General features: G+C 41.3%; 1 protein-coding gene across 5 annotated transcripts in view; it reads left to right on the forward strand.

Moving 5' to 3' along the window:
* Positions 1–25,546, forward strand: part of AKAP13 (A-kinase anchoring protein 13) — a 297,054-nt gene that overhangs the window by 239,812 nt on the left and 31,696 nt on the right. For all 5 annotated transcript variants that reach the window (XM_067555646.1, XM_067555644.1, XM_067555647.1 and 2 more), the window contains 4 exons: positions 4,051–4,093; positions 6,166–6,298; positions 15,374–15,545; positions 23,372–23,439. In XM_067555646.1, the coding sequence (XP_067411747.1) occupies positions 4,051–4,093; positions 6,166–6,298; positions 15,374–15,545; positions 23,372–23,439 (416 nt within the window). The remainder of the gene's footprint in view (positions 1–4,050; positions 4,094–6,165; positions 6,299–15,373; positions 15,546–23,371; positions 23,440–25,546) is intronic.

Below are 25,546 nucleotides of genomic sequence, written 5' to 3' on the forward strand. Positions count from 1 at the left end.
TAACAGTGTGAATGTGTCTGAATGCTTTTGTAACACCAAAATGTAAGGATTCTAATCCAAAGGTTTTAATATTACAACACCTTGACTTCTCAGCTGATTAGTTTTCGTTATGTTCACAATAGTCTTCTTTTCTGACACATCAAGGAGGTGTTATAAAGGTTGATTATATCAGGTCAGTAAGTGTGTTGTACCTACTACCATGTGAAGGAGAGATGCTGTTGTTGCTGTTATGAAAAAACTGTTGTATTGTGGTTATTCCAGCACTTTGGGATTATCAATAGAGATGGGACCCCCAAACCAAGAATATGGATCTGCATGCTCATAAACTGAATGAGCAAGAATGTATCCATTAGGGATGTTTGCTGTCTGAGCACTGACTCGGAATAGAATTTCACAGCTGCCCCTGTTGTCTACTGTGTTTAAAGCACGCCTTTGAGCCAAAAACGTTCACGTTTTGGGTGTTCAAAATCTGGGTCCAGATTTTCTGGTCGAGGTCATGTCTGCATTTTTTTCCCCTACAGGACAAAGATGTTCATGTAATGTGTTGAGTTTTTTGTTATGGCTTACCCCTTGCATTGCAGTAAAAACGACTCCTTCCCAACCAAACTTTTTTTTTTTTTTAAGTTATCCTGCCAGAAGGCAGAGTGACCATTTTAACTCAGAATAGCCCAGCCTGTCTTACGTTTTCTCCCTCAACCATCCCGTTATTACCAATGAGCTTTAAAAATGGAGTTTATTACTGCCCCAGAACATAAAAATGTTCTATAAGTTGGGGGCTGGTCAGTTGAAAATAAGGGAGGAGGCGAAAAACCTGGTTGAATTAGTCAGTTGTAGGATGACTATGCGCCACCAATGCAATGCAGCCACAGAAAAAGCAAAGGTGATCCTAGGATGTAGCAAGTGAGATATTTCCTGTAGAGCGAGGGAAGAATTAGTGCCATTGTAAAAGGCACTGATAAGACCTCATCTGCAATACTGTGTATGATTCTGGTCACCCTATTGAAGAAATATGAATTCAAACTTGAAACAGGTGCAGAGAAAAGGACTACTAGGATGATCAGGGGAATGGGGAGTCAATCTTACAGGACGAGACTAAAAAGAGCTTGGCTTGTTTAGCCTAGCAAAACAAAGGCTGAGAGGGGATATGGTTGCTCTCTCTAAATACATTAGGGGTAAACACCGAAGAGGAATAAGAACTATTTAAGATAAAGGACAATGTTGGCATAAGAACAAATGAGCATTAATTGGCCATGAACAAATGTAGCTGGAAATTAGAAGGTTTCTAACCATCAGAGAAGTGAGGTTTTGGAACAAGAAGAGTGGAGGGGGAAAACTACCACACTGCTTTGAAGATGGAGATTGATACGCTTTTGAATGGGATTATATGATGGAGTTGCTGGCGATAACAGGGGACTGGACTCAGCAGCCCGAGGACTTATGTCCTGTCCTCCTACTTCCCTTGGTGTTTATTTTAATCCCTCTCATTCAGTTCAGTGATAGCTTTATAGAAAGGCTGCTTTAGTTAGAAGTATTTTCAGGTACAGTCACCCCAGAATGATGTATTTTTTCCACCTCTCCAGGGCTCATGTCTGACAGAGGAGATGGATGCATTTGCTTTGAGATCAAGCATGCATTTTAATTACCTTCCTCCAACCTCTCCAAGTGCAGCTTTCCTTTGGAATGAGAGGCAGTTAGGCTGACACAGTCATGTATTTAGATTGCTTTTTTTGACAAGCTGCAGGTTTCAGATGGGTAAATTATTACCTGACGAGCTGGTCTGTACATTTTACAAAAAGGTTAGTTGGTTGTTAGCAGGCTTTTGGAATTCTTTGGTCCCCTTAAGTTTAATTACTAGCTGATCTGGAGAATTGCAATATGTTTTCTATCATTCAGATTTTCTCATTCAAATATGCCAATCCTACAGCTTTTTTTTTTTTTTTGTATCATGAAACTGTTTTAAGTGTTTTAATTAGTGTTGATGGGTGACACTCAGAAGATTCAGATGTTCAGATAAGCACCCAAAAGTTTGGCTGCATATCCAGATTCATTGGAATTGCACAGCAGGGCTGGAAATCTCACAAGAATAAGTTTTTTCATGTGCTATCCAATCAGGGCATGGACATATTTTCTTGCTGTTTCCCAGCACTTTAGGCTTTGGTTCCAGGCAGAACCAGCAAGCACAGGGCTAGAGGGAATAAAGAAAATACAGAAGAGGGAAAATCTCTTTGTCCATCCCTCTGTCTGTCTTTATGGTGAAAATAACTGATATCTGAATGCTGGTCACGCAATCCTTTTTGAAGAAGTTTTGTTTTAGGTTAAGTAAAAAGCAGTTTAGTTCAGGATTTGGATTGGTTTGCACATCACTATCAATGATTCTTTCTGTTCAAGGTGTAAAGTATTGTCTTCACAGTACGGGATGGACAGCAACTACATAGCTGAAATGCCATGTAGCTCATGATTTCTCAGAGATGCTGAAAACTGGATTATGTACAACAAATTATTGCAGCTCTTGATTAAATGTTGCTTCCTCCCACTTATCCTGGTGACTGTATAGGATGGTAAAATACTTCATATGTTCTATATGGAGTGTTTAAATTCAGTCAAGGAAGATTGCTAAAAATAGAGAAAGCACGAGAGGGAGCAAAGAGGCTTAAAAACTGTGTTGAAGAGCAGATCGAAGTGGATGTGAAGTTCACCATCGACTACAGTTTGAGCCTTGAAATTATTTGTTCTGTGCTTAGATACGCAGGTGACAAGCACTCTAGAAAAACCTGAGAAAGAGAGAGTAAATGAAATGGAGTTTGAGTTTGATTGAATGAATAGCATTGCAGTATATGATGGATTTGAGACAGATCACTTGCTAGACTAAAGGCTCAACAGAGAATGTACAAAAAGGCTCCCCTAAACTAGAAGTAGATGACCAAGTTAGGTCAGTATTTAATTTATGAATATCCAAGAAGGATAGGTAAAAAAAAATGCCTTCTCTCATGCTATTCTAGGAACTGTAGTCAGTAATTGAGAATGTATTTATTTATTTTAGAACTGGGGATGGGACGATCCTGAATAAACGTGGTGTTTTAATAAACTTACAGCCTCTTGGTACTGACATGCCCTGCTTCTGATGCTAAGTGATAAGGCCATTTGCATTAGCTCTTAGCTCTAACTTCTGTTAACAATGTTTGAAGCCGCAGCAGCATTGTTCTTGTTGCAATTACAAAATCATATAAGAAGACCAGTTATGTTGCTTGCTGTCTTAGCATGATTGAAAATAATACTTTACAGGGGTCCTTTAGTGTCCTACCATGCCTAGTTTCTCCATCTGAATTGATTTATTTGGATTTTTGAGCACTCCCGTATACTAAGCAGCTACTCAACAACACCTGGCATCAGCTAGATAATCTGCTTCAGGGCAGACAGTGTAGGCAGGTTTCTTGATGAACAAGGGGAATTTGTGTCACTGGAGGACTTCAGTAGCATGTTGTACATCATTTTTTCCTAAAGCACAATTATGGGTGACTAAGTGCTGCCTGTGTAGACATTTCAGTGGAAAAATTAATAAGGGCTTCTCTTGTTTCCCTTATTCTTTTATGACATGCTTAAGGGTTGTGATGGGAAAAGGAACTATAATTTTATCAACTAGAAATCTGTTTTATACATGAAACAAGGACGTCTTACAATAGATTCATTCCGATGAAGTATAAATAAAAGCATTGAGGCAAAGTCTTTCTCATTTTCCCCTATTGTCAGTAAATTAGCAGCTTGGAATTGTGCACCCTTAGTGTACCTGTGAAGATCCAGGATTCACATCCTTTGCCTTATAGCTGGTGAATGATAAAAGTGCTAACCTCTTCCACCTCAGTCACTAATTTGGAATCCCATGGGCTGTGGTGAACATTTGTTCCCCTGGGCACATGAAGAAATATATCTGAAACCTTAACTTCTGCTAAACAGTCCCCTCTTTTTCATAAACTACCTGACTCCAGAAACTATATTTTTAGTGCTACTATGGCAAGACTTTGCAGTCTAACATTTTCTTCTAATCTTTTCCAGGCACACGATCGTTCAGCAGCATCAGCAGTTCGTTGGCTCAGAGGTATAGTATGGTGATGGTCTGATCTTTTCTCTCTTGAAACACTCATAATAGAGACCTGACATTTTAGAGCTATTGAGCCCTCCTAGCTCCTGTTGACTTTAGTGGGATCTGCAAGTGCTCAGACCCTCTAAGAACCAGGCCAATATTTCTATAAGTTGAAGACTACTTTAGAATCATAGAACGTTTTTTAAAATCGTCACACTGGAAAAGAAGAAGGGTCCATCCACGCAGCTCTCTTTTCCTGAGCAGTGGTTAATTCCGGATGTTTAGTGGTTATTCACAAGTTATAAAAGTTTAGAATATTATTTTATTATTATTCAACATAAACGTACATAAGACTCAATATTATTCCCACTGTTTTCCTCTCCCTTTGTCTGTCTTTTTCTGATGGTAGAGATTCTCATGGTTTTTAGATATACTTTGTTCATCCTTGCATGGCTTTCGGCAGAGATTGTCTCTTCTGACTGGATGCTGGCTTTAATAGTTCCTTTCTGCATGGGGGCAAGATATCATTTGTGGCATCAAGGGAGCTGGGTCTTTGATCGCTGGTTCACACTTTGTGCTACTTCTCCTGACAGTTCTGGCTTGCCTGACTTACCCAGAAGGCTCTTGAGCACCTTTCATTGATGTTTTCCTTTCCCTTTGGTTTCTTCAGCTGACCAATATTTCACTTTGCTTGTATTCCAGCATGTCTTGGAAAGATTGTGTATTTTGTGTCAAATATATCAACTCCTTTATGTACATCCCTAAGGTGTTTCTTTTCCTTTTGGGGTGGGGAGGAGGAGTGTTGAGGGGAGAAGGTATTTTAGTTGTCCCCTGTGGGACTTAATTCTTACCGTACATGCTGGGATTTGGACAGGAAATAGTGCATGTTTCACGGGACCCTGGTGCCTCCTTCTTCCCTATCTTAATAAAAAGGCTCATATTTATTTGTACTGTGGTAGCATCTAGGAGCCGCTGTGATGGACTAGGACCCCATTGTATTAGGCAGTTCAAGGACATAACAAAAAGATGGTCCCTGTCCCACAGAGCTTACAGTGTAACAGCCGTGTAAAATGTTCTTTAGTGCACAGCAGTGTGTTATCTTCTGAAATCTCTGCCATATCTTCCTATTTACTGAGCTCCAGGACAATCGTTTCATCCAGTGTCAACGCCAAAATATGGCTCCTCTCTTGACTTTGTACCCCATTTCACCAGCCCCTTCTGAAACTGATAGCTCAAAGTTTGACATGAAGTGAACTGATAGATTAACAAATAAACACAAATTGAGTCCTGTTTGCTCGTCTTAAGGGACCAGGAAAAGTTAGTTGTCTAGCAAAGATCATTTTTAACAAAAGCTCTAATTAAATGGTAATGAAAATATTGAGGATGCTTTATAGACAGGGTGTTTCCTTGTGGAGACTGTCCCTTGGGCAGATTTCTCTCTCTGTATTTTTCTCTATATCCATCTGCTCTGTATGTGATATGGAAGGTATCAGTATTTATGCCAACAAATTAAGGCCGAGACTGAGTGTGCGTATGTGTAGTCATACAGAATGGAAATCGCTGACAACTGCTGTGTTAGCAGCTGTTTCTCCCTTAAAGCAGCAAGAGGGCACAATATAGTAGTTTGGGACTATGAAGTACACAAATATTACCAGAGAAACAATGTCTCGCAACATATGACTAATTGGCTGATTAGTGTTTTCTCTTTACCTAGTCATATTTGACATAAAAACATACATTGACTAATGAGTCTGTTGGCTAGCTGCAGTAGCAGCTAGCTAGCTGACGACAAGAGCAAATGGGACAAATGCTTAGTTTTGCCAAAGAAGTGGAGCGCGGAAGAACGTATGGCGGGGCGAGCGACTACACGAACCCTGTGTGGGGTAGGACAGGGGCCGATGGTGGTGCGGGACAGCCCCACACAGGGGGCGTGGCCACTGGCAGCTCAGGGCAGCCCCACGCAATGTTCCATTTTCCCTTTGGGATATATGGTCACCCTGTCTAGAGTCTTTTTCCCTGTTCTACATGATCTGGAAAAAAAAAACATTAAAAAAAAAAATCCCACAGTCTCTGTCTTTTGGCTTTAGCGTGTCTGAAGAGAGCGGCAACTTCCTGCCTCCTAGCCCATCCAGGAAAGATTTAGAAGGGAAAAGTGGAACAAAAGTCAGTCGCACCTTCAGCTACATCAGGAATAAAATGTCCAGCAGCAAGAAGAGCAAAGTAAGTGGCCTCTCGTGCCCACGTATTATTATTGATCGTGTTTGTTATGTTAGTGCCATTGTGCTTGATGTTTACCTCCCTGTGAATAGGACTTCTTAGTATGTTGTTGTGAGCTCCTAAATGAATCCTGTCAGGCCTCCAAGCAATATGTCCCGCCTGACATAGAGCTCAGCGGTGAGCCACAGTGATTACCACGGGTTCAACAGGACTTGCACATTCTCAGGATGTGGCCCGTAGAATGAGTAACAGAGACCTAAATGAAATTAAAACACATTTAAATGTGGCTGGAAATGCTGCTTATTCTGATCGAACATGGTGCTTCTGGTAAGAGGCAGTAGGCTCATTTCTGGAAGACACTCCTTCAAGGTATTTTAAATACTTCTAAAATCTCTGTCATGTCTGTAACAGCCTTTGGGAAACTTGATGCTGAAATTGGTTTCCTTACACAGTTTGATGTCCTCCTGTGCTAAAAATATAACAAAAATAGTAGCTTCCTTTTTAACAGAATCACAGACATTGGAAGTGAAAAAGACTTATTCTATCCTGTTTACTCTATGCCCCTGCCAATGTAGGGCTGTTCCTTATAATGCAATTCCTAGTGCTTTGCTCTCTAATGTTTTCAGTGATTCAAGCTAAGCAATGCCCACCACTTTCTTAGGGAGGTTATTCCACAATCTGATACATACCATTGTTAGGTAGAGTTTTACCGGATATTCAGCCTAAATTTTCCTTTATGTAATGATACCCCATTGATCCTGAGAGACATTGGTTTGCTAACATGGGGACTGAGGTGCTGTTATTGATTTTTAGATTTACTTAGAACAAAGCATGTTTTTATAGAACAAAGCAGACTATGTGAACAGTTGTATGGAGAGGGAAGAGAACTGGGTCAAAATGTAAGTGTACCAGTATGGAATATGTCCTTTTAAGAAACATGGTATTGAAAAAGCAAAAACAAATAGCTAGAGTTCTGCAATTAGGCTTGCTGCTTCTTTCTACATGTAAAGGATTTTGTCTGCAAAGATTTACCCAACTCTGCTCATCTTATCGTGTCATAAGGTGTTACTGCCCAAGACAATGTGTACTGCAAACCTTTCTAAAAAACTGCAATTTGTGTGTGCAAAGGAAAAATAGCAGAATTTGCGATACAGTAATTTCCACCTTCCCGTTAACAAGTGTCTATGCTTTTAGCACCTGATAAGTGATTATTTAAAACAGCACCTCTGCAGAGTTCAGAAGCCCACAGATAATTGCATCATTCCTTGCAGCTCTAAGAACTCTGGGGAATCCTGATTGGCTGGAGAGGAGATCAGTTTTCCTTCTGGTGAAACATTCAGTTGTGTAGGGGGAAAAACCCATTGTAAAAGCTAGCTGAGACAATAATACAAACTGGCGACAGGAAAAGGGTGATGTATAAAGAATATAGTACCTGTGCTGTTGTGTTCACTGTGGGTGCCAGACCCACTCAGATTTTGCCTTCCTAATTCCCTTCCTCATATACTGGGTATTCAGCCAATGCAATAGCTCAAATGGCTGAATGCTCCCAAAAAGACTTTTTGTTTTTAAAGAGATACATGAGCAATGAGAGATTTTTCCCTTGCCACTGAGTGAGGGGAGTTTTTACAATTATCTTTTTGCATTTTCTGGAGGTTTTGGATGGATGTTTAATTGAAGGTATGAAACATTCATGAGTGCCTTAAAATTTGAATTTCTGGATCCAGTAGTGATTCTTGCTCTATAAGTATGTTGCTCTATTTTCTGTTTAGGCAAAACAGAACTGCTTGTCTTTCCCACATGTTCTTTATGGTCTCCTCTCTGATTTTGTGGAGGTCATAGTTCTATAATAATACTAGAGACCTTGTCACAGCTTGCATAGTATTAATAAACAGTGACAATGGCTATGAGTTGGTTTAAAAAAAAAATCTATTAGAGGTGGTGCTGGTAGCACCACATATACTTAAGCTTGCCTGGCACTTCCCAAGATCCTGTTGTCAGTTGCTCATAACTTTGCCAAACTAGAATTGTTTGGGCTGAAATCCTATGTTGGGTGCCTGTCCTGGGTATTTGGCATTGGTATTGGTTTTGGGGGGGGTTTGAGCTTCAGCAGAAATAGTTCAGACATTTACAAGACTGGCCCTCCTTTGAGCAGAGGAGTGGATTAGATGGCCTCCTGAGGTCCCTTCCAACCCTAATCTGTGATTCTGTTCTAAAACCAAGATTAGGGAAAAATACTTTATTTTTCTTGTGTTGAAAACATTCTTACAGCTGCTTCATTGAGAAGTTCCAGCATCTCCACGCATTGGAGCAAGAACTCGTGATTTGGCAGAGGGATTGCCTTTGTGTCAGGAATATACCTGTTGCTTTTCTCATGGAAAAAATGCCCACATTTGCCAAGTTATAACCTTTTGAAGAATATCAGTTTGCATATGCTCAGCAGAGACTTGATAGTATTTAATAGCTAATTTCAGCAAAGATTCCATCTGCAAGGGTGAGCCAGACTTTCCATGTAGTTGATCCTCAACTGAGGACAGACACTGGAAATGAGAGCAGGGAGATAGTCTTGTTTGTGATTCCACCGTTGGGCCCAGGCAGCTTGGAGCAGGAAGCACCCTGACTTCAGTGTTGAGGGAACAGAAGCCATAGCTTCAGGGCAAAGGGAATAGATTAGGACAAGGAGCCTTGGGGAGGGCAGGGGACTGACATAAAACTAGGAGCTGGGAGAGACGGGGGCTAACTGGTCAAAGAGACTGGTAGTCAGTGGGGTGGGAGAGAGAGATCTGATGAGGAGCAGAATTGGGACTGGCTGGGCAAAGGGATTGGGAATTCTGGGGGGAAACTGAGATCAGATGAGGAGCCTGTGGGTGGGGAAGGCTTGCATTGGTGGAGCAAGGAGGCTGGGGACAAAGTCTGGGACTGAAAGCCATGATGGAGGGAGGAATGGAACTTAGACAGCGACTCCAGAGTGGGAGACTAGGACTAGCTGTGCAAGGATGAGCTCAGGAAACTGAGATCAGGCGAGAAGCACAAGTATGGGAGGGTGGAGGAGAAAACACAGGTTTGGGAAAAGGATGGGCAAAAAGGGCCAAGCTGGTGGGGGGTGGAGGAGAACAGGGGCAGAAAGGTGTCTGACCACTAGAGAATCATTCCCTACCAGAGCCTGAAATGGAACCCAAGATTCCTGAGTGTCCCCGTTCCTCTGCTGTCAGCAAATAGCTGTGAAACCCACTGTCAAAGTATGTGTTTCATCCCCCTGGTTCTCATAGAAGACAACAGTGTTCTATTTTTATCAGTTACTCCGTTAGTTCAAATGGCAGAGGTCTGTGCTGTAGATCTAAGTGTCTATGGTTCCATATGATGGAATTTCTGTTTTCCATTTTGCTTTTTACAAGACCTAGCAAATTGCACACAAAAAATGACGTTGAAAGAACACCGAGGTTTCAGAGTCAAGCACTCAAAAGTTAGGAATGCCAGAATTAAGGTTGCATGTAGAACCTTCATTCAGCTCTCTTATGCACATGCATTATGATTCATTCTTTAATAACATGATCACATACTATTTTTTTTCACAGAAGCTCAGTGCCATTCTGTGCATGGGATGGACTGTGGTCTGGGGATGAATTGCGGCTGTATAGTGAATTATCCTGTTGAATGTAGGACCCTTGTCCCATATGTTGCCAAAATTGGAAGGTGTGTAGTGAAATGAAGCAGGAGACTGCAGGAGGAGAAAGGACAGTCTCATGGTTAAGGTAGATGAATACTGCCCTGGAGAACTGGTTTCTGTCCCTGTCTTTGCCACAGAGTTCCTATGGGATGCTGGGCAAGTCATTTAAACCAGACTTTATAAACTGGGGGTTATTGATTGCGTGTTCCTCATTTTCTGGGTGTGTCTTGAAACCCTTGGATGTAAGTTGCACAAGTGCTCAGCTCTCCAAGTGCAGCTGAAATGAAAGGGAGCAGTGCTTTGAACATATAAAGTGCTACAGAATGCTAAATATTCTGAAAAATCAGACTTTAGGCATCTCAGATTGAACACTCAAAAGTAGTAGAATCTTTTTATCTTAATCTCTCTCTGTCTCAATTCCCTCCTGTAAAATATTAATCAAAATATCACATTAACTTGCAGAGTGAAAATTAATTCATTAATGTTTGTGAAGCACTCATATTGTGATGATGAGTGCTATACAAAAAATTAAAAGGAATTTAATAATTCTTCATTCAGAGCAGGGTTTGAATAATGTGCTGTAAATCAGGTGTGGGGCCATACGCTGAAGAATGGGGTTAAAGCAAAATATTGAATAACTTCTTATTCAATTAGCATCATCCATCCTATGCACTGAATGAGTCCTTTGGAAAAAATAGTATGATATGATATATAGTTAGACTATATCATAATACATATGCACACGGGGACCAAAATAAGGTAGCATAAGCAATTTAATTCCAGCCTGCCCTCATTTTTGAGTGCTTGACTTTCCAAACTTAACCTTTTTTAATGTAGGTCTTTGTGTGGTAATACAACAAATGTACAATAGTAGAGTCATCTCGGATGCATCATCCAGAGATTGTGACACCTTTAAGCCCTTATGCAAGAGAGACCAGTTCCCTTTTGTTGATCTATTGCTACAGGATGCGTTCTGTGGTCATTGACAACCTCGGGACTGCATCTGATTATGGAAAGTTGAAATAAAATGGCAACTGTCCCCATTCTCCAATGAAAAGTGCAATATGAGAGAACGTATTTATACAGAACCCTTCATACAAACCATTTGTGAGAACTTGTGAAATATCACGTACAGTTGAGGGATTTGCTGACCGTGCTTGCCGTAAGGCCCGAACTTAATGTTCCTAGTAGATAGAGTTATATATAGAACAAGATTCTGTGATTCTGTTAGGATGAGGGGTAAGACAATACATGGGGAATGCACGTGGGGATACTTCCTGTACCTTTATCTATTAAACGGAAAGCCACAGAGACTGCCACAAACTGGCCTTTTTTGACTATTTTAAAACCTTCTGATAAAAGAAGAGTCCCTCCAAGATACTAATCACAATTTGCTTTTTAAAAACTCACAACAGCTAGTAGCTTTGACATTTTTACTAATTGGCAATGCAGAGTGACACCCAAGTCAAACACTTTTTCTTCTTCTTTAGAAATATTTTTGTGTTAATTACAGCACTGATTAGGGGTCTAGTTGTATACGGTAAGCCTGAGAAACATAAGTTAAAGTTCCTAGGTGCACTGAATCATCACAGAGAAGAACAGTTTTTTAAATTAAAACATGAGAGAAAAAAAACAAACCTTGAAAGAGGAAGTGGAACAGGAAGACTTGTTTTCTGCTTCTAACTCTGTTTCTAGTAGTGCAAGAAGTATAAACGTACAGTTGCTCCTAACATTTTGCTCTGCTCTGAACTTGGTTTTTGATAATACAGTTTTCTAAGACTAGCTATAAAATTAAGTACTTTCTGAAGAAGCGAGTAACCAATATTTCTTTAAAAAAAGATATTAACAACAATGCAAAGGTGACATATAAGCACAAGGAAAATTAAACATGGATAGGTGGAATAGATCAGTGGGTAATTTTACCACTGCATCTAGCATGCAGTATCATGGTTACTTCAGTTTTACACTGGTGTAACTCCATTCAACTCAATTGCATATAATGGTTCATATGCACACAATCTCTACTGTGTGATATTGCTCTTAGAAAAAATATTTGGAGTTTCTCCCATTTTCAAAATGAATTTCTGGGGAATGACAGCAAATATGGAATCAAATTAAGAGAAGCAGGGTGAGTATTTTCTCCTGTCATTCACTTGTGCAGTTAGAATAGGTGTCTGCATCCAGGGAGTGTCAAACAGCATCAGCTCCTCAATACAGCATTTCAAAGAACTGTGAGGTTGTAACAGCTATGAATTTAAAAAATAAAAATCAGTATCTGTAGATAAACAAAAGCAACCCCTCTAGCCATCAGTATGAGTGTTTTGATAAACAGAGTACTGCAAAAGAACTAAATATCAGTGAGGTACACTAAGTGTGCCTCTGTTTCTAATAGAATACAATTTTCTTTTCATAAATACCCTAATTACCATAGAAGGGTTGTTTCATTAAATTGCTTCTAAAGTTCTGGACTCAAATTTAAGTGCCACTTTCCTTTTAAAATTATTTCTCCTCCCCCTTCTTCCTCTCCCCACTGCCCCTCTGATTTTTGTAAACAGGTTTAGCTAGGGGAAAACATGATACAATCAGCAACAAAATAACTAAGATAATCTTCAAGGAAGTCAGCAGCAAACAGACCTCCCTCCCCTCTTGCCCAAGCAGTCTGACTTCCTCTCCCAATAGTCTGTCATGGCAGACTGAGCAGACCAGTTTGCTGTCACTATGGGCTAATATGCATAGAGAACAACTCTCCTGGCCCTGGAAAAACATGTCGGTAAAACGGTGTAGATTTAGTGAATTGCCCGGAATAACAGTGACACTAGCAGGACTTAAGAATTGGGAGGTAAGAGCTTAACTGTTACTTCACACTGAAATCTGATGCTTAAGTACGCTGCCTATGCTGGTAGTTTTGATATGGCAGAAAAGAGATTTAATTTTCATGCTATTATTTGGATGATGCTTCATTAATGTGTAGTGTAGAAAGAACATTTTGTTTTAAGGTAATGCTTTTTGATGTGTTATTACCTAAGACTGGCATCCAGCATCTGAACGTTGGTTTTTTGCTCTTTAAAGGTGATGCAGTATTTCCTGTGTCTAACTGAAATCATCTAGTTTTTTCTCAACATTTTTTCTTTCTTTATGATTTTATCAAGGACGGTTATTGTCCCAGACCCCAGACATACCAAATTGCAAAAGTCTGTCTTTAAATACCAGCTGCACTTCCTGGGAATTTATTCAAGTTAATCTCTTCTTTTCAGTATTACTAGGAGTGTTAGTGTTTACAGAGGCATAGGGTCTGGCTAAGGATAAGGTCCTTCCCTTGGAGGTCTGATTTCCTCAGACTCTGACATTAAAGTAAACCTTTTGGTCTTGATTTGCTACTACTCCTGCAGAATATAAATCCCAAGCCCCTTCCAAAGTGAACTCTGCTGGATTTGTACAGTTCAGCAGATTGTGAATGGGACATGGATCCTTTCACCTATAGGTTACAGGGTTCTAATCCAGTCTAGATAAAGGGAGTAGATGGTTTACGGGATTGCTGGCAGTTTCAGGTTTGTCTGCCCCAGATTGGATTATCACATTTAATACCACATCCAAAGTATCTTTCATTTCTGTGGATGTAATACAAAGAGGGGTTCTGGGGCCAGTAACTGAGATAGTCAGAACTTTAGTTTAAAGGCCCTGGAGGGATGGATTCAGCTTTGGATTCGTAGAGAGAGAGACAGAAACGTTACACTTGTTACTAATTATTTGCATGACACCAGATTCTCAACATTTTCCTCCTGGTGGCTGCAGAACTTGTGTTTACTGTCCAGATATTAACTGGTTTGTTGTTGTTCCTCAGTCCTGATGCTGAGCAGTAGGAGGGCTATTTTGTTTGTTTATTTAGACCTCTATTGGGAAAATGTTTAGCTCTATGCATGTTACATATAATGAACAACATATAAATCCACAGAAAACTCATAATTTCACTTCAGCCTCCATTATGACTTCTCTTACAGAAGCCATCATGGCCTCAATAATCTATTGAGATAAAAACAGTCTTGAGATGATAACAGGGTTGCATTGTGTAATGAGCGATTGAATTTTTTCTGTGTAGGTGCAGATATATTAGTTGAAAAGTTAAATATTATTCAGATTTGTAATTTGCATGTGCAATCCCATGAAGGTGGCAGTGAGGCTGGCCACATACTAGTGAGAGAAAATCCCTGTGCTTGATGTAAATTATGGCCCATGTTTAACGGGACTTCCAAACATACAGGAAACTAACATAGTGTCACTTCCTATATTTTTCATCGTCTCAATATTTATTTAGTCATCTGCTGTCTCAGGCTGTGCAACATGGGAATGTTTGCGTTTTCTGTGACTTAGTTTGAGTTAACAATTCAGCTTTAATATTGGAAGGGAACTTCAAAGCTTCATATTTAAAGCAGCATAATCTTGCTGATCCAGCGGTATCTTTGGGGGAAGGAGAAGAGAACCCTTCTGAAAATCAGAGCGGATGGGCCTGAAGGCTTTGCTAGTCAGCTTGCCAAAAGCAGCTGTGCTGTGGATTTCCAAAGCTGAGGGTAACCCGTGTGGCTGCTTTAATGCTTTATATAATGCTTTGAAGTTAGTTCGTCAACATATTTGACCAGTCTTAGCTCCACTGCTCTCCAGATTTGGGGAACTCAGAACCTAGGCTTTGCAAAGTGGCCATCATCTGCCTTCACTGGTCTCTGCAATTAAGAAAGACAGAGCTCAGTGAATAAGGCGGTATGGTTAACCTGGAGTCCCATTTAGCCATAGTTCATTAAATCAACCTTCCAACTGTGCTATGTATAGAAAAGTTGTGAAAAATCCATTTCCCCAAGGAGATTATTCACAGCTGATTGAATGAAACTGATGAAGGCAGCTCAAACTAATGAAGAGGAAAATAAGGAACAGAATTCTGTCAGCCCACCCCTAAATGGAAGTCTGTCTTTCTCCTTCAAAAATACACTTGTAAAAATTAGTTTTTATATTGGCCATAAAAATTAACTTCACATTGAAAGTTTAGCCTACCCAAAACCTGTTATTTTAGTTACATTACAATCTGTTTTAAGTGCTGAAGAGATTGTTTTCCTAGGGTGCCATTTAGTTATGGTCAGAACCAAAGCATGTGTCTGAAGACAAAGATGGGGAAAAAACAGATGCTTTGATGAGAAGAGACTTAATTTCTTGAGGTACTTGTGTTTGTAAAATGCCTGTGTTAGAGGACACAAGAAATCTATAGTGCTTGATCTTTTTCTGCAACGGCTGTACAATTTGGTTCTCTAGCTAAGATCCGTGAAGATGCATGGCTATTAAGCTGTGTATGGATCAGTACACTCAGAACTCCAAAGGCAAACACCCGTCAGGGCTTGTAGCTAGACTACTGTTTTTTTTCCCCTTTGCAGGAAAAAGAGAAAGATAAGGAGAAAACTAAAGAGAAAGACAAAGATTCCAAGGAGAAAGAAAAAGACAAGAAGATGTTAAATGGACACCTCTTCAGCCCAACTCCTATTGTGGGTCCTATCAACTGTTACCACTGTTTGAAACCTTTCAACAAGGATTCATACCTCTGTGCAAGTAAGTAGTTTTTTCTTTGTGTTCCACTATTGGTGATAAGCCTGTCAGCCAGAATCAGGATGCTGGTTGTGGACCTTCTGCTTTGTTCCCACTACAACTTTGAGACTTCTGATCAGGAAGAAGGAGGAACCTAATATGATTAATGCATTGACCTTTCACCTCAAGTAGCAAGGTTCAAGTAAGACTTTCAAGTGAAATGGAGACTGACTTTCAATCTAGTTCATAGCTGATGTCTGGCCCAGTTCACAGGCATGATGCTGCCCAATATTGTCATTCATGTCAGTTTAGATGTAGCAGAGCAGGACAGTGGTGCATTACTAGTGCCTGGATTGAGAGGTATTGTTAAAGCTTTTGGTGGGGGTAGGGAAAGCTAGCTTGGATCCTGGCTGTTTCTACTTTCATTTTAACTTCAGGAAAAAAAAAAACCCTCTGTATCCTATCCTGTCTGCTTTAGCTCCAGTGTTCCAGTGAGTTCTCCATGACGGCAACACAACACTATAAACTTAGAATACACTTATGCTTTCTTCCCCATATATGTGCATGATGATGAGGTTGTGTCTCAGATCAAAGGACTGCCCTTTTTCTTTGCAGGTTTAGTGGGTTGTGGCAGTTGTACTTAAACAGTTTTCAGACCTGAGTAAATGCTGTGCTCTAAAGGTTAAGAGTGCTTGCCCCAGTCATTGATTCATTTTACCATGCATTCAGATGCTTTTGGTAAGGGGAGTTTCCAACTCTCTGAGATGTGCTAGCTTGTTAGTTGCTAATGAGTCAGGAACACACATTGCTGGCCACAAACAAAAGAACAGGGGGTTTATCTAATCTCTGCCCAGTATTAGCTATTGGCTTAGATGAATGTCATCTCAAAGGATGATGATATAATGTTGAAAACACTACATGAACAACAGCTAATTATTGATGCCATGCATATGGTAAGTGTTAGTGGGGAAAGCGTATACATATAAATGCATTTGTATTGTGGAGCATGTGATCAGCACACTGCAGATGTAATGTAGCAAGGTTTGGCAGCATTCGATTGTAATCGATAACTGTCAGTAAATGTCAATTTCAGCTGTTACACTGAAATTGAAGGGGGGAAAAACACTATTGGTAGCAGTCAGCATGCCGGTAGGGATTGGGTGTTACCAGCTGTGCAGGGAGCCCTCTTCAGCCCAGCTGTGACAGGAGTGAGTGGGTGGGTCCATGACAACAGAGCTCTCCTGCATTGTCTCAGGGCCAGTGACACATGATCCCTGCAGGCAGAAGGTATGATGGGGAGCCTACAGACCTGACAGGGCCGAGACTGCAAGGAGAAGGAACATTCGTCATTGTCCCCAGCTGCGGAGGCAGCCACCTTGTTGTCGCTGGACAGGAGCCATTCAGCTGCGGGGTGGCCTCCCCCCCAAGCTGGAGACTTGTCCTTCTCCTCTTGGTTCTGGGTGGGGGGGGGGTCTCTGCTGTTCCCCACCAGGGACCCCAGATTTCCCCACACTATGTACGTGCAGGGATCCAGGGTCACCAGCCACACAACCTTGCAGGGAGCCCACTGCAGCTCCGCGGGCACGGCCTCAGTTGCTTACTCACCAGCCAGGAACGTGGGAGCCGTCCCGGGGCAGGAACTGTTCAGCAGCGGGGTGGCTTCCCCTGTGGGTGGCAGCTTGTCCTCCTCTTTACAGTCCTAGCCAGGAGTCACTCTCCGCTTCACCAGGTTGACAGCAGCATCCCCTGTACCTTGCACCCCAATGTTTTGGACCCCTCGGTCTCACAAGGAGACCCCGTCAGCATTGCCCCAACCCCTACACCTCACATCTGTAAAAAAGAAAGGCAGTTCCAAATAGAAAAAAAATCTTAAAAATTGGGGGGAGGGGGAATCTTAAAAATAAAAATTGTTAAAAATCGTCCAAATTAGAAAAAAATAAAAATCGAATTCCACTAAGCCTAAGTGTAGTATAGACGGTATGTTGATCACTGGGCAATGTGGGCTTCTACTTAAATTAGTTTGATGTTCTTGTTCTAGTCCTTTAGCAGACAGTTGTTCACACTACAAATCGCCACAAGCGATTCGGTAAAATTGTCAGATTTAGTTTAGCAGAGACGAAAACAGTTTACAGTTCAACACTGCAGGATATTGAGAGAGCTGCTGTTCTTCCGTTCCCTTGCTATTTAATGGGTGATAATTTTCGTCCTCCTATTTAGAAACCACACAGTACTTGCAAGTACTTCTCCTGGTCGAAAGCAGACTTCACTGGCTTTCAGTCTGGTGTGTAGCTGCTGATCTGTGAACTGTTCCTCATGTGCTGCCTTTCCACTGGGTGAGAGGCTCTGGCCCCAAACTACGGTAAAATAGGAAGCTGTGAATGGCCTGTTTTCCTTGGGGATGCAGACTGCAGCATTCACCCATTTGGCAGGCAGCACCAGCACACTCGACTGCGATAGATGACCAGTGTCTGAAAATGTTGGGAGGAGGGAAGGGAACAATAATTAGTTGTATCTCTAGAGTTAGAGACAATGTTGGAGTTTCCTGAAGGAGAAGGGAAGATTGTCTGAAGCATGGTTTGTGTTAACCTGCCAGGAAGTGGAAAATGTTAGATTTAAGTTTACTTAATTGTTACCTTCTCTCCTCCTGGGATGCTTTTTTAAATCTTCCCAATCCATTTAGGACACAAAACATCGCCTGCTTTAACTTCTTACATACTGGTGTGCTTAAATTGCTCCAAAAAGTAACTGTTACTAGATTCCTGACTGCCTGTGGACCTGTGCAGATAGGGATTCGTGTAACATGCCTATGAAATTAACGGTGTCCTGGATGTACTTTTATTTATTGCATTTCCTTTCTGTATAGAGGTTTTAAACTATGCAAGTTTTTTAAGACGTTAAATGCACACAGCATAGGCTGTGGGGCACAATGAAAATTGCCTAGGGTCCTGTCCTTACTAAACAGATGTAGACACAAAAAAGTGAAATGATTATTGCTACCAAACAAAGGTATAAAACATCTTTGCTACACAATGACAGTAGCTGCTTCCTTGCAGTCAGTCAATCTAAGGGGACTGACTAAGTCGAAGACAAAGGGGAAGATTTTCAAAGATACAAACGAGAGTCAGGTACCCCGCTCCCGTTTATTTTCCATGGAAGTTGGGTGTCTAACTGCTCTTTGTGCTTTTTCAAAATCTCCTCCTACATACGCACATGTGAAATCTCTCACCTGAGCATTGGGACTAACTATACATTTACATAATCCTGTGTCATGACCAAAAGTCATAGAACCATGGGGTTAGAAGAGACCGCAAGGGTCATCTAGTTCATTGCACAATGTCCAGTGTAAAGGATCTTCTAGTTTGGGCATAAGTTTGTGTGATTGTTTTATTTTTGGCTTCAGTGGGTGTAAGTAATCCAGCCCTGCTTGATTTAGGACTTGTCTACATTGCCCCACAGTTTGAACTATGGAGATGCGAATAGCAGTGCCTGCCAAAGTGCTGCGTTGTTACTTCCCCGTGTGGACGCTGCAGGCATGAACTTAAAAGGCTCCTAGTTCAGGTTAATATAGTTCTCTTCAAACAGGACTATGTGAATGCAAACTAAGAACTTGTTAATTTATGCCCACACGGGTGTTACAGTGCAGCATTAGGGTGTGCACTGCTATTCGCACCCACGTAGTCTGTACGGGGGCACATGATGCACCACAACACAATGTAGTTACAGCCTTAAGAAACAGCTATGCTGCACACTTTTTTGATGGCACCTGGCCACATGGCCTCTCTAGCACGGGTATAAATAGCAGTAGATGAACAGGTATAAATGGCGAAGCATGACTTAGGTAAGTAGAGTAAATACATGCCTGAAGGGTGTAGATATGTATGTGAGTACGTACCCTGCTTGCTCGCTACTCGCCCAAGCCGTGCCTCCATGGCTAGGCTACTGTTTTTAGCAGTGTAGTGTCCCCATTGCAGGAATAGACTCCCCCAGCAAGGGAAGGCTCTGGCAGCAGGAGGTAATGGGGAAAAAAGCTTGGGCAGCTTCCTGCTGCAGAATGGGAAAGGCTCTGGCAAGGGAGACAGGTTCCACCAGCTCCCCACTTCTGGAGTATTTCCTCTGCATAGGGAGAGGCTCTGGTAGGGAGAAGGCAGCAAGGAAAGTATCTGACAGGGGCTCAGCCTTTCCCCACTGCCTCCCCCTGCCAGAGCCTTTCACTGACTTGTGTAGCTACACACCACAGTGTGCACACAGCCTGCTTTTCACTGCACCGTGTAGCTACACATTCTCTCCATGCCACCACCGATGATGTGTAGTGTCGGTGGAGCCAACAGCTTCTGCCCAAATTAAAGTAATGCGCAGTGTACATTAGCTCTCCATATAACACATGGGATATTAAGTAGGCCAGATGAAGCCTAAGAATCAAATGCTCTTTCTGGTTTTTTGTGTCAGATTAAAGTCACATGGGCTTTAGGGGCCTTGCTGGTTTGTAGTACTTGCTTCATTTTGAAACACGCACAGCTCTTTCAGAAGAGAGGAAGTGTGTTGTTTTGGGAAATGGGATGCAGCACAGCAGTGTGTGAAACTTTCAAACCAAGCAGCAAAATGTTTTTTTGTGAAATAAAACTAAAAAGCCATTATTGTGGAGGGGCCAGTTGCAAATTTCTTAGTTAAAATTGTGTTTGAGTTTTGCACGTAAAGCAGAGTTTCAACCTCTTGATTGTCACATATTTTCACTTCTATACAGTCTATGTTAAACTGTTGCTGTCTGAATTTTCAGTAGCATAATTTGGCGGTTTTGTGCCTTTGCCCCCTTGTTTTGTTCCTCTTTTGTTAATGGAGCCTTTTGGCTTGTGCATAGAAGGAATACTAGTTTCATATTTCAGTTGGAGATTATTGCCACTTATGTTTTTCAACCTGTGCTATATCAGAGGATACCAGCCAGTTCACATCTCTCACAAATGAAATCAGCTCCTGATCATGATGATGATACTCTGCTGACTCCCTTTTTAAAATGGCTAATATTCAACAGCAATGGTCCAGAGTTCTACTGTTTACATAGTGTTTGTTGCTTCAGACTCCACTAGTTTTCTACACTAATGGCCAATATTTAATGTGGTAGTTCTTAAAAGAGTAGACTTTTTTAAAAAAAAATCTGCAGCACTTTGGCCCATTGTAAGTCAACGTACCTGTGAACTATTCAGATTGTTTTTCCAGCTGACTACTTCAATCTATTTAATGCTGAAAGACTTAAAGTTTTTAAAAAACTTGGAGACATTATAGATGTATTGAATGGTCAATTTTTGAGTAATTCTGGAACGTTTTTCTTTCGTTTCTTTTTTTAATGTGCCAGCCTGGGCATAGCAGAAACGTTTCTTTTTGTAATTATTAGTAATGGTTTTGTAATTGGGGGAATAAGGAGGAGTTGAGGCATCCCCTGCATGGGTCAAACTTGAACTGTTTTTGGAAAAAATGTTACTGGTTCAGAATTTCCATATAAAGCATCCAGTGACTTTTGCACCAGTTAAAGTGAATAAATATCTGCTACCTGGCCAGCTCCCACCTCCTATCTTGTAAGTGCTTGGGTTTTTATTGTAGAGATCAGCTGAAGAAGTGACATTTGGGTTTAGATTTTGTTCAGGCTAGGGTTTGAAATACAGGTTCAAGGTCAGATCAGGGCTTGAGTTTGAATTTGAGGGCACTGAAATCTCACAAGCTGTTCTGACCAGATTTGAGTTCCAAGATAGCAGAAATCTTATGGAATCATCTGATAATTCTTGAGAGACTTCTGCTATCATGCATGGTGGGGAAATCACATTATTATACGTTTTTGAGAGATTTTAGTTCCATCAGAGCTGGCCCAGAACCAGAATTGGATGGGCATGTTTGACTTAAGCGAATCCAATCCTATCCACCTCCAGAAATTGTAAGAAATTAAGATTTAGCAATTCTTCCCTCTCATAAACGGTTTTTGTTAATTGCTTTGTAATATCCAGGAGCTCCGTTTGTAAGGTTTGTACAGGGTTGGAGGTGCCAAAGGGATTACCTAAAGTGGGGAGGGGCTATTAGCACTTTTTAATTCAAATAATTAGTCTCTAATATTACTATCTTTTCACTTACTTGGGTCTCCCCTGTTTTGTCAGTTAAGGAGACTTATGCTCGCCACTTGGGTGATTGCAACACGTTGTAAAAGCATTTTTCACTGGACAATGTACGAAACATAAGTGGCACTAGCCTTGTAAGAAACTTTCCACCCTCCTAGCTAGAGTGTGTATATAGGAAGCCTCAGACAAGTTCTGACTTTGCATGCCCTGATAGCCTAGTGGGATTGCTGTGATGGCAATGCTTTCAACCTGGGTCAGGGCAGGGAAAGTATGGAATGTCTCAACTCCCCCAATGGCATCACCTCACTGAATTCAAGAGCATCACGGAGCAGCAAGATTAGGGATTCTTGGCCCGTCCTCCTGTGGCTGTGAGGATGACAGGAGATGTTACTACAACCATGAGCAAGAAGGGGTGTTGTATCAAACAGGAAGGAGGGGGTTTCTGAGACAGGCAGGAGAACGTGTTCTCTGGGTCCATTGCCGTTTTTTCCTTGATCTGAGCAACGATAGTGCTAATGTTTTTCACAAAACACTGCAGGTTTTTGTCTTTCTCTTTCGTATGCACAGGAAATTGTGGGAAGTCAACAAAAGAACATAGACCTAACACCCATTACCGCTGTCGAGCGCATTCATGCACATCCTTTCATTTAGCAGACACACATCTGTGAATTTAATGATGATTTGAGGATTTTTGTTTGTTCATTCAGGGGTTTTGCTATTTCTGCTTTATTAGAACCTTTTAAAATATTTTGCGAACTAAATATTTAAAATTGATTTTCCTGAATAAGCAAAAATGACCAGGTATGTTTGCTGGAACTAATGGTATTGAATTTCATCTGAATGTATTTAGGCTGTGGATTTTCAAGGAGTTAGTAACCAAAATCCCATCATAAATCAGTGTGTGATGATGGGCGTGTAACTCCCTGAGCCCTCTTTGTAGAACCCAGCCTTAATGGACAGCTCATCTCCAGGATGATTAAGATAAAAGTTGATGCATTGAGTGACTGGTTGCCTGGTTCAGGGCATTAGATCTGGGATGTGGAGCTTTTTCACCTCCAGGTTACTGGGTCATGTGCAAGCCAGGTTGGTATTAGGTAGTAAGTTGAAAGTTATTACCCTTGGAACAGGATATCAGTGGCCTATATGAAATGTACTGTAATGAGTTCAGACTAGGTGGACAAGAATCCAAATAGCAAACCCAGCATCTTGCTTCACATTCCTTTTACCTTCTTTGGCAGTCTCTGCACAGTGATGGAAGATAGAAATATAAAGAAGTGATCCTTTTCCACACTTGTTCAACATGTTTTCCCTGTCCCTTTCCTGCATCCGATTTCCCATTATTCTTGGCCTAATTAAGAAGATATTTGTGTTTAAAGAGAATCTTTTGCTGTTATAATCAACCCCTACTTCTGCCTGCCTGTGAAGTCATAAATCTTCAATCATGAGTTGTTCAATGGCTCCTGTTAGCCCCCTTATTTTTCATCTAAAGAATAACAAGCATTTTTTTTGTGTAATTTGGGACATAGTATGCCATTGATTTATAAGCAGAACGCCCAGTCAATTGAAATCAGTGGGGAATCTTGTTAATAATCAATCATATATACCCTAATTATCATGGAAGGCAGCCCACTGGGCACTATGTAGGGTGGAAGTGAAAATCCCTAATTGCCCAAGGTCTCAGATAAAAGTGTAAGAGGAAATCAAAAAGCAAACTTCTGACCTTGTTTTTGTGTGTGTTTTCCCACTTAACAGACTGCAATTCAATTGTTCACAAAGGTTGTAAGGAGAGTCTGGCATCCTGTGCAAAAGTCAAAATGAAGGTGAGACGTTTCATGTCCTCTGCTGAACATAAAGCTTATTTTTACGTGTTTTAGCATGCAGACATATTTTGCAACATGTGCAGGAATTTCCAATCTGCTGGACAGAACTTCAGAATCCCCTGTTATGGTATATAATTTTCCTAAACTCTCCTGAAATTTACGATACTCACCCAAATTGTAGATTAATTCCACTGTCCTTGTCTGATGTGAATAGGGAAAAATATTCTAAGTTTTATAAAATGCAGTTCTCTCTATCTAGAACCAAGGGGAGACAGGGACAAGTGAAGGCGAAAAAGGGAGAAACAAGGACTGGGACTTGGAGCCGAGCACAGGGTAGGGGGAAGGGGTTGATTATCTCCCTCCAGTGACTGGTCCATATAAAGGATGCCAACCTATTACTGCTGTGGGTTATCGTGTGAGCCCAAGTGGCAGTGATCTGTGTTGTGGATCTAAAGATTCCAGCACTGCTGATGATCTATATGGGAGTCAGTATGGTTTTACATGATGCAATTTGTTTTTCTGGTTTGATTTTTAAAAAATAAACACACCTAGGAAATTACATACAAAAAAGCCTACCTTATAAGCACATTATGGTTGAAAAGTCAAGCACTCAAAAGTTAGGAAATGCCAGAATTAAGGTTTGCCTCTGCAAACTTAATTTGGCCCCTTGTGCATATACATTATGATACAGTCTTTACATGATCACATACTCTATTTCCACAGGTTCCCTGCCTCATTCAGTGCAGAGGATGGATGATACACAGGGAGTGAATCACACTTGTACAGTTAGCATGGCTGCTGTGTGTCGGACTCCTGCCTCATTTGTGGTAGAAGTTGAAAAGTGTGTAGTGAATCTGAGGATTGCAGAAAGAGGAAGGGTGGTCTTGTTGTTTAGACATTCAAATGCCACCCTGGAGAATTGAATTCTATTCCTGCCACTACCACAGAGTTCCTTTGTGATTCTGGACAAGTCATTTAAACCAAACTTTTCTAATGTGGCCATTGTGTCCTTCCTTTTCTTGGTGCCCAGCTTGGGACCCTGGAGTCTGATGTGCAGAAGTACAACTGAAGTCAGTGGGAGCTCTGTTCTGAAAGGATAAAGTGCTATAAAATGCTGTGTTCTCTGAAGAATCAGGCTATGGGCATCTCAAATCGGACACCCAAAATTAATGGACACTTTTGATACTGATTCTGTGCCTCAGTTCCCCATCAGTAAAAGAGTAAAGAAGAAGTGGGTAAACTAATCTACCCCTAAACTCCATATTCCCTAAATCAGAAGAGTTTACCCATGTTTTCCCTCAACTAATCTACTGGGAGTAGTAATACTACCTTACCTCGTGGGGTGTGTGAAGATCAGTTAACATTTGTGAAACATGTAGGTGCTACAGCAATGAGCACCGTTGAAAAGGCTAGCAGGAAATTAATACTTCTGTATACAGCGTAGGGTGTGAATAGTGTGCAGTAAATACAGCAGGGGGCCGCACACTGAACAATGAAGATCAAACAAAATATTGAATCGCTGCTCATTAATGGAGCACTCCTTGTCCTGTGCACCCCTGTGTGACCAAAGTGAGCATGCATGCAATCCAGCCTGCTACAGCCCAGGGCTTCCCCTGCTATTGCTCCTCCTGGTACTAGGGGCTGCTGTGGGCGCAGGAACTGCAAGCAGGAAGATACACTCCCGTGGCAGTGGCAGAGAAGAGGCCTATCTGGAATATAGCAGGAAGAGGGGCTGGGCCTGGGCGCGGTGGGCACAGTGAACAGGGAGATTGGGAGGAGTTTGCAATGCAATATTGAATAGCTCCCCAGTCTCTGAGCAGTGTCCATCCTGTGCACTGAATGAGGCATGGATCCTACAGAAAGAACAGCATCTGATCATGTAATTAGACCACCACATAATGCATGTGCACCAGGGAGCCAAATTACGGTTACACGGGCAACCTGAATTTTGGCATTTCTTAACTTTTGAATGCTAGACTTTGCAACCTTAATAGTCTGTTAATGCAGTTCTTGACTGTAAATATAGATGAGCACCTCGGTTTGGAATTCATGGTAGTCCCATATGCAAGGAGCACCTTTCCCATTCTGGTTCACCCAGCCACCACAC

The sequence above is a fragment of the Emydura macquarii genome, unplaced genomic scaffold (assembly GCF_026122565.2).
Source record: "Emydura macquarii macquarii isolate MOO-44397 ecotype Brisbane River unplaced genomic scaffold, CSIRO-AGI_Emac_v2 contig_1644, whole genome shotgun sequence".
Lineage (NCBI taxonomy): Eukaryota > Metazoa > Chordata > Testudines > Chelidae > Emydura > Emydura macquarii.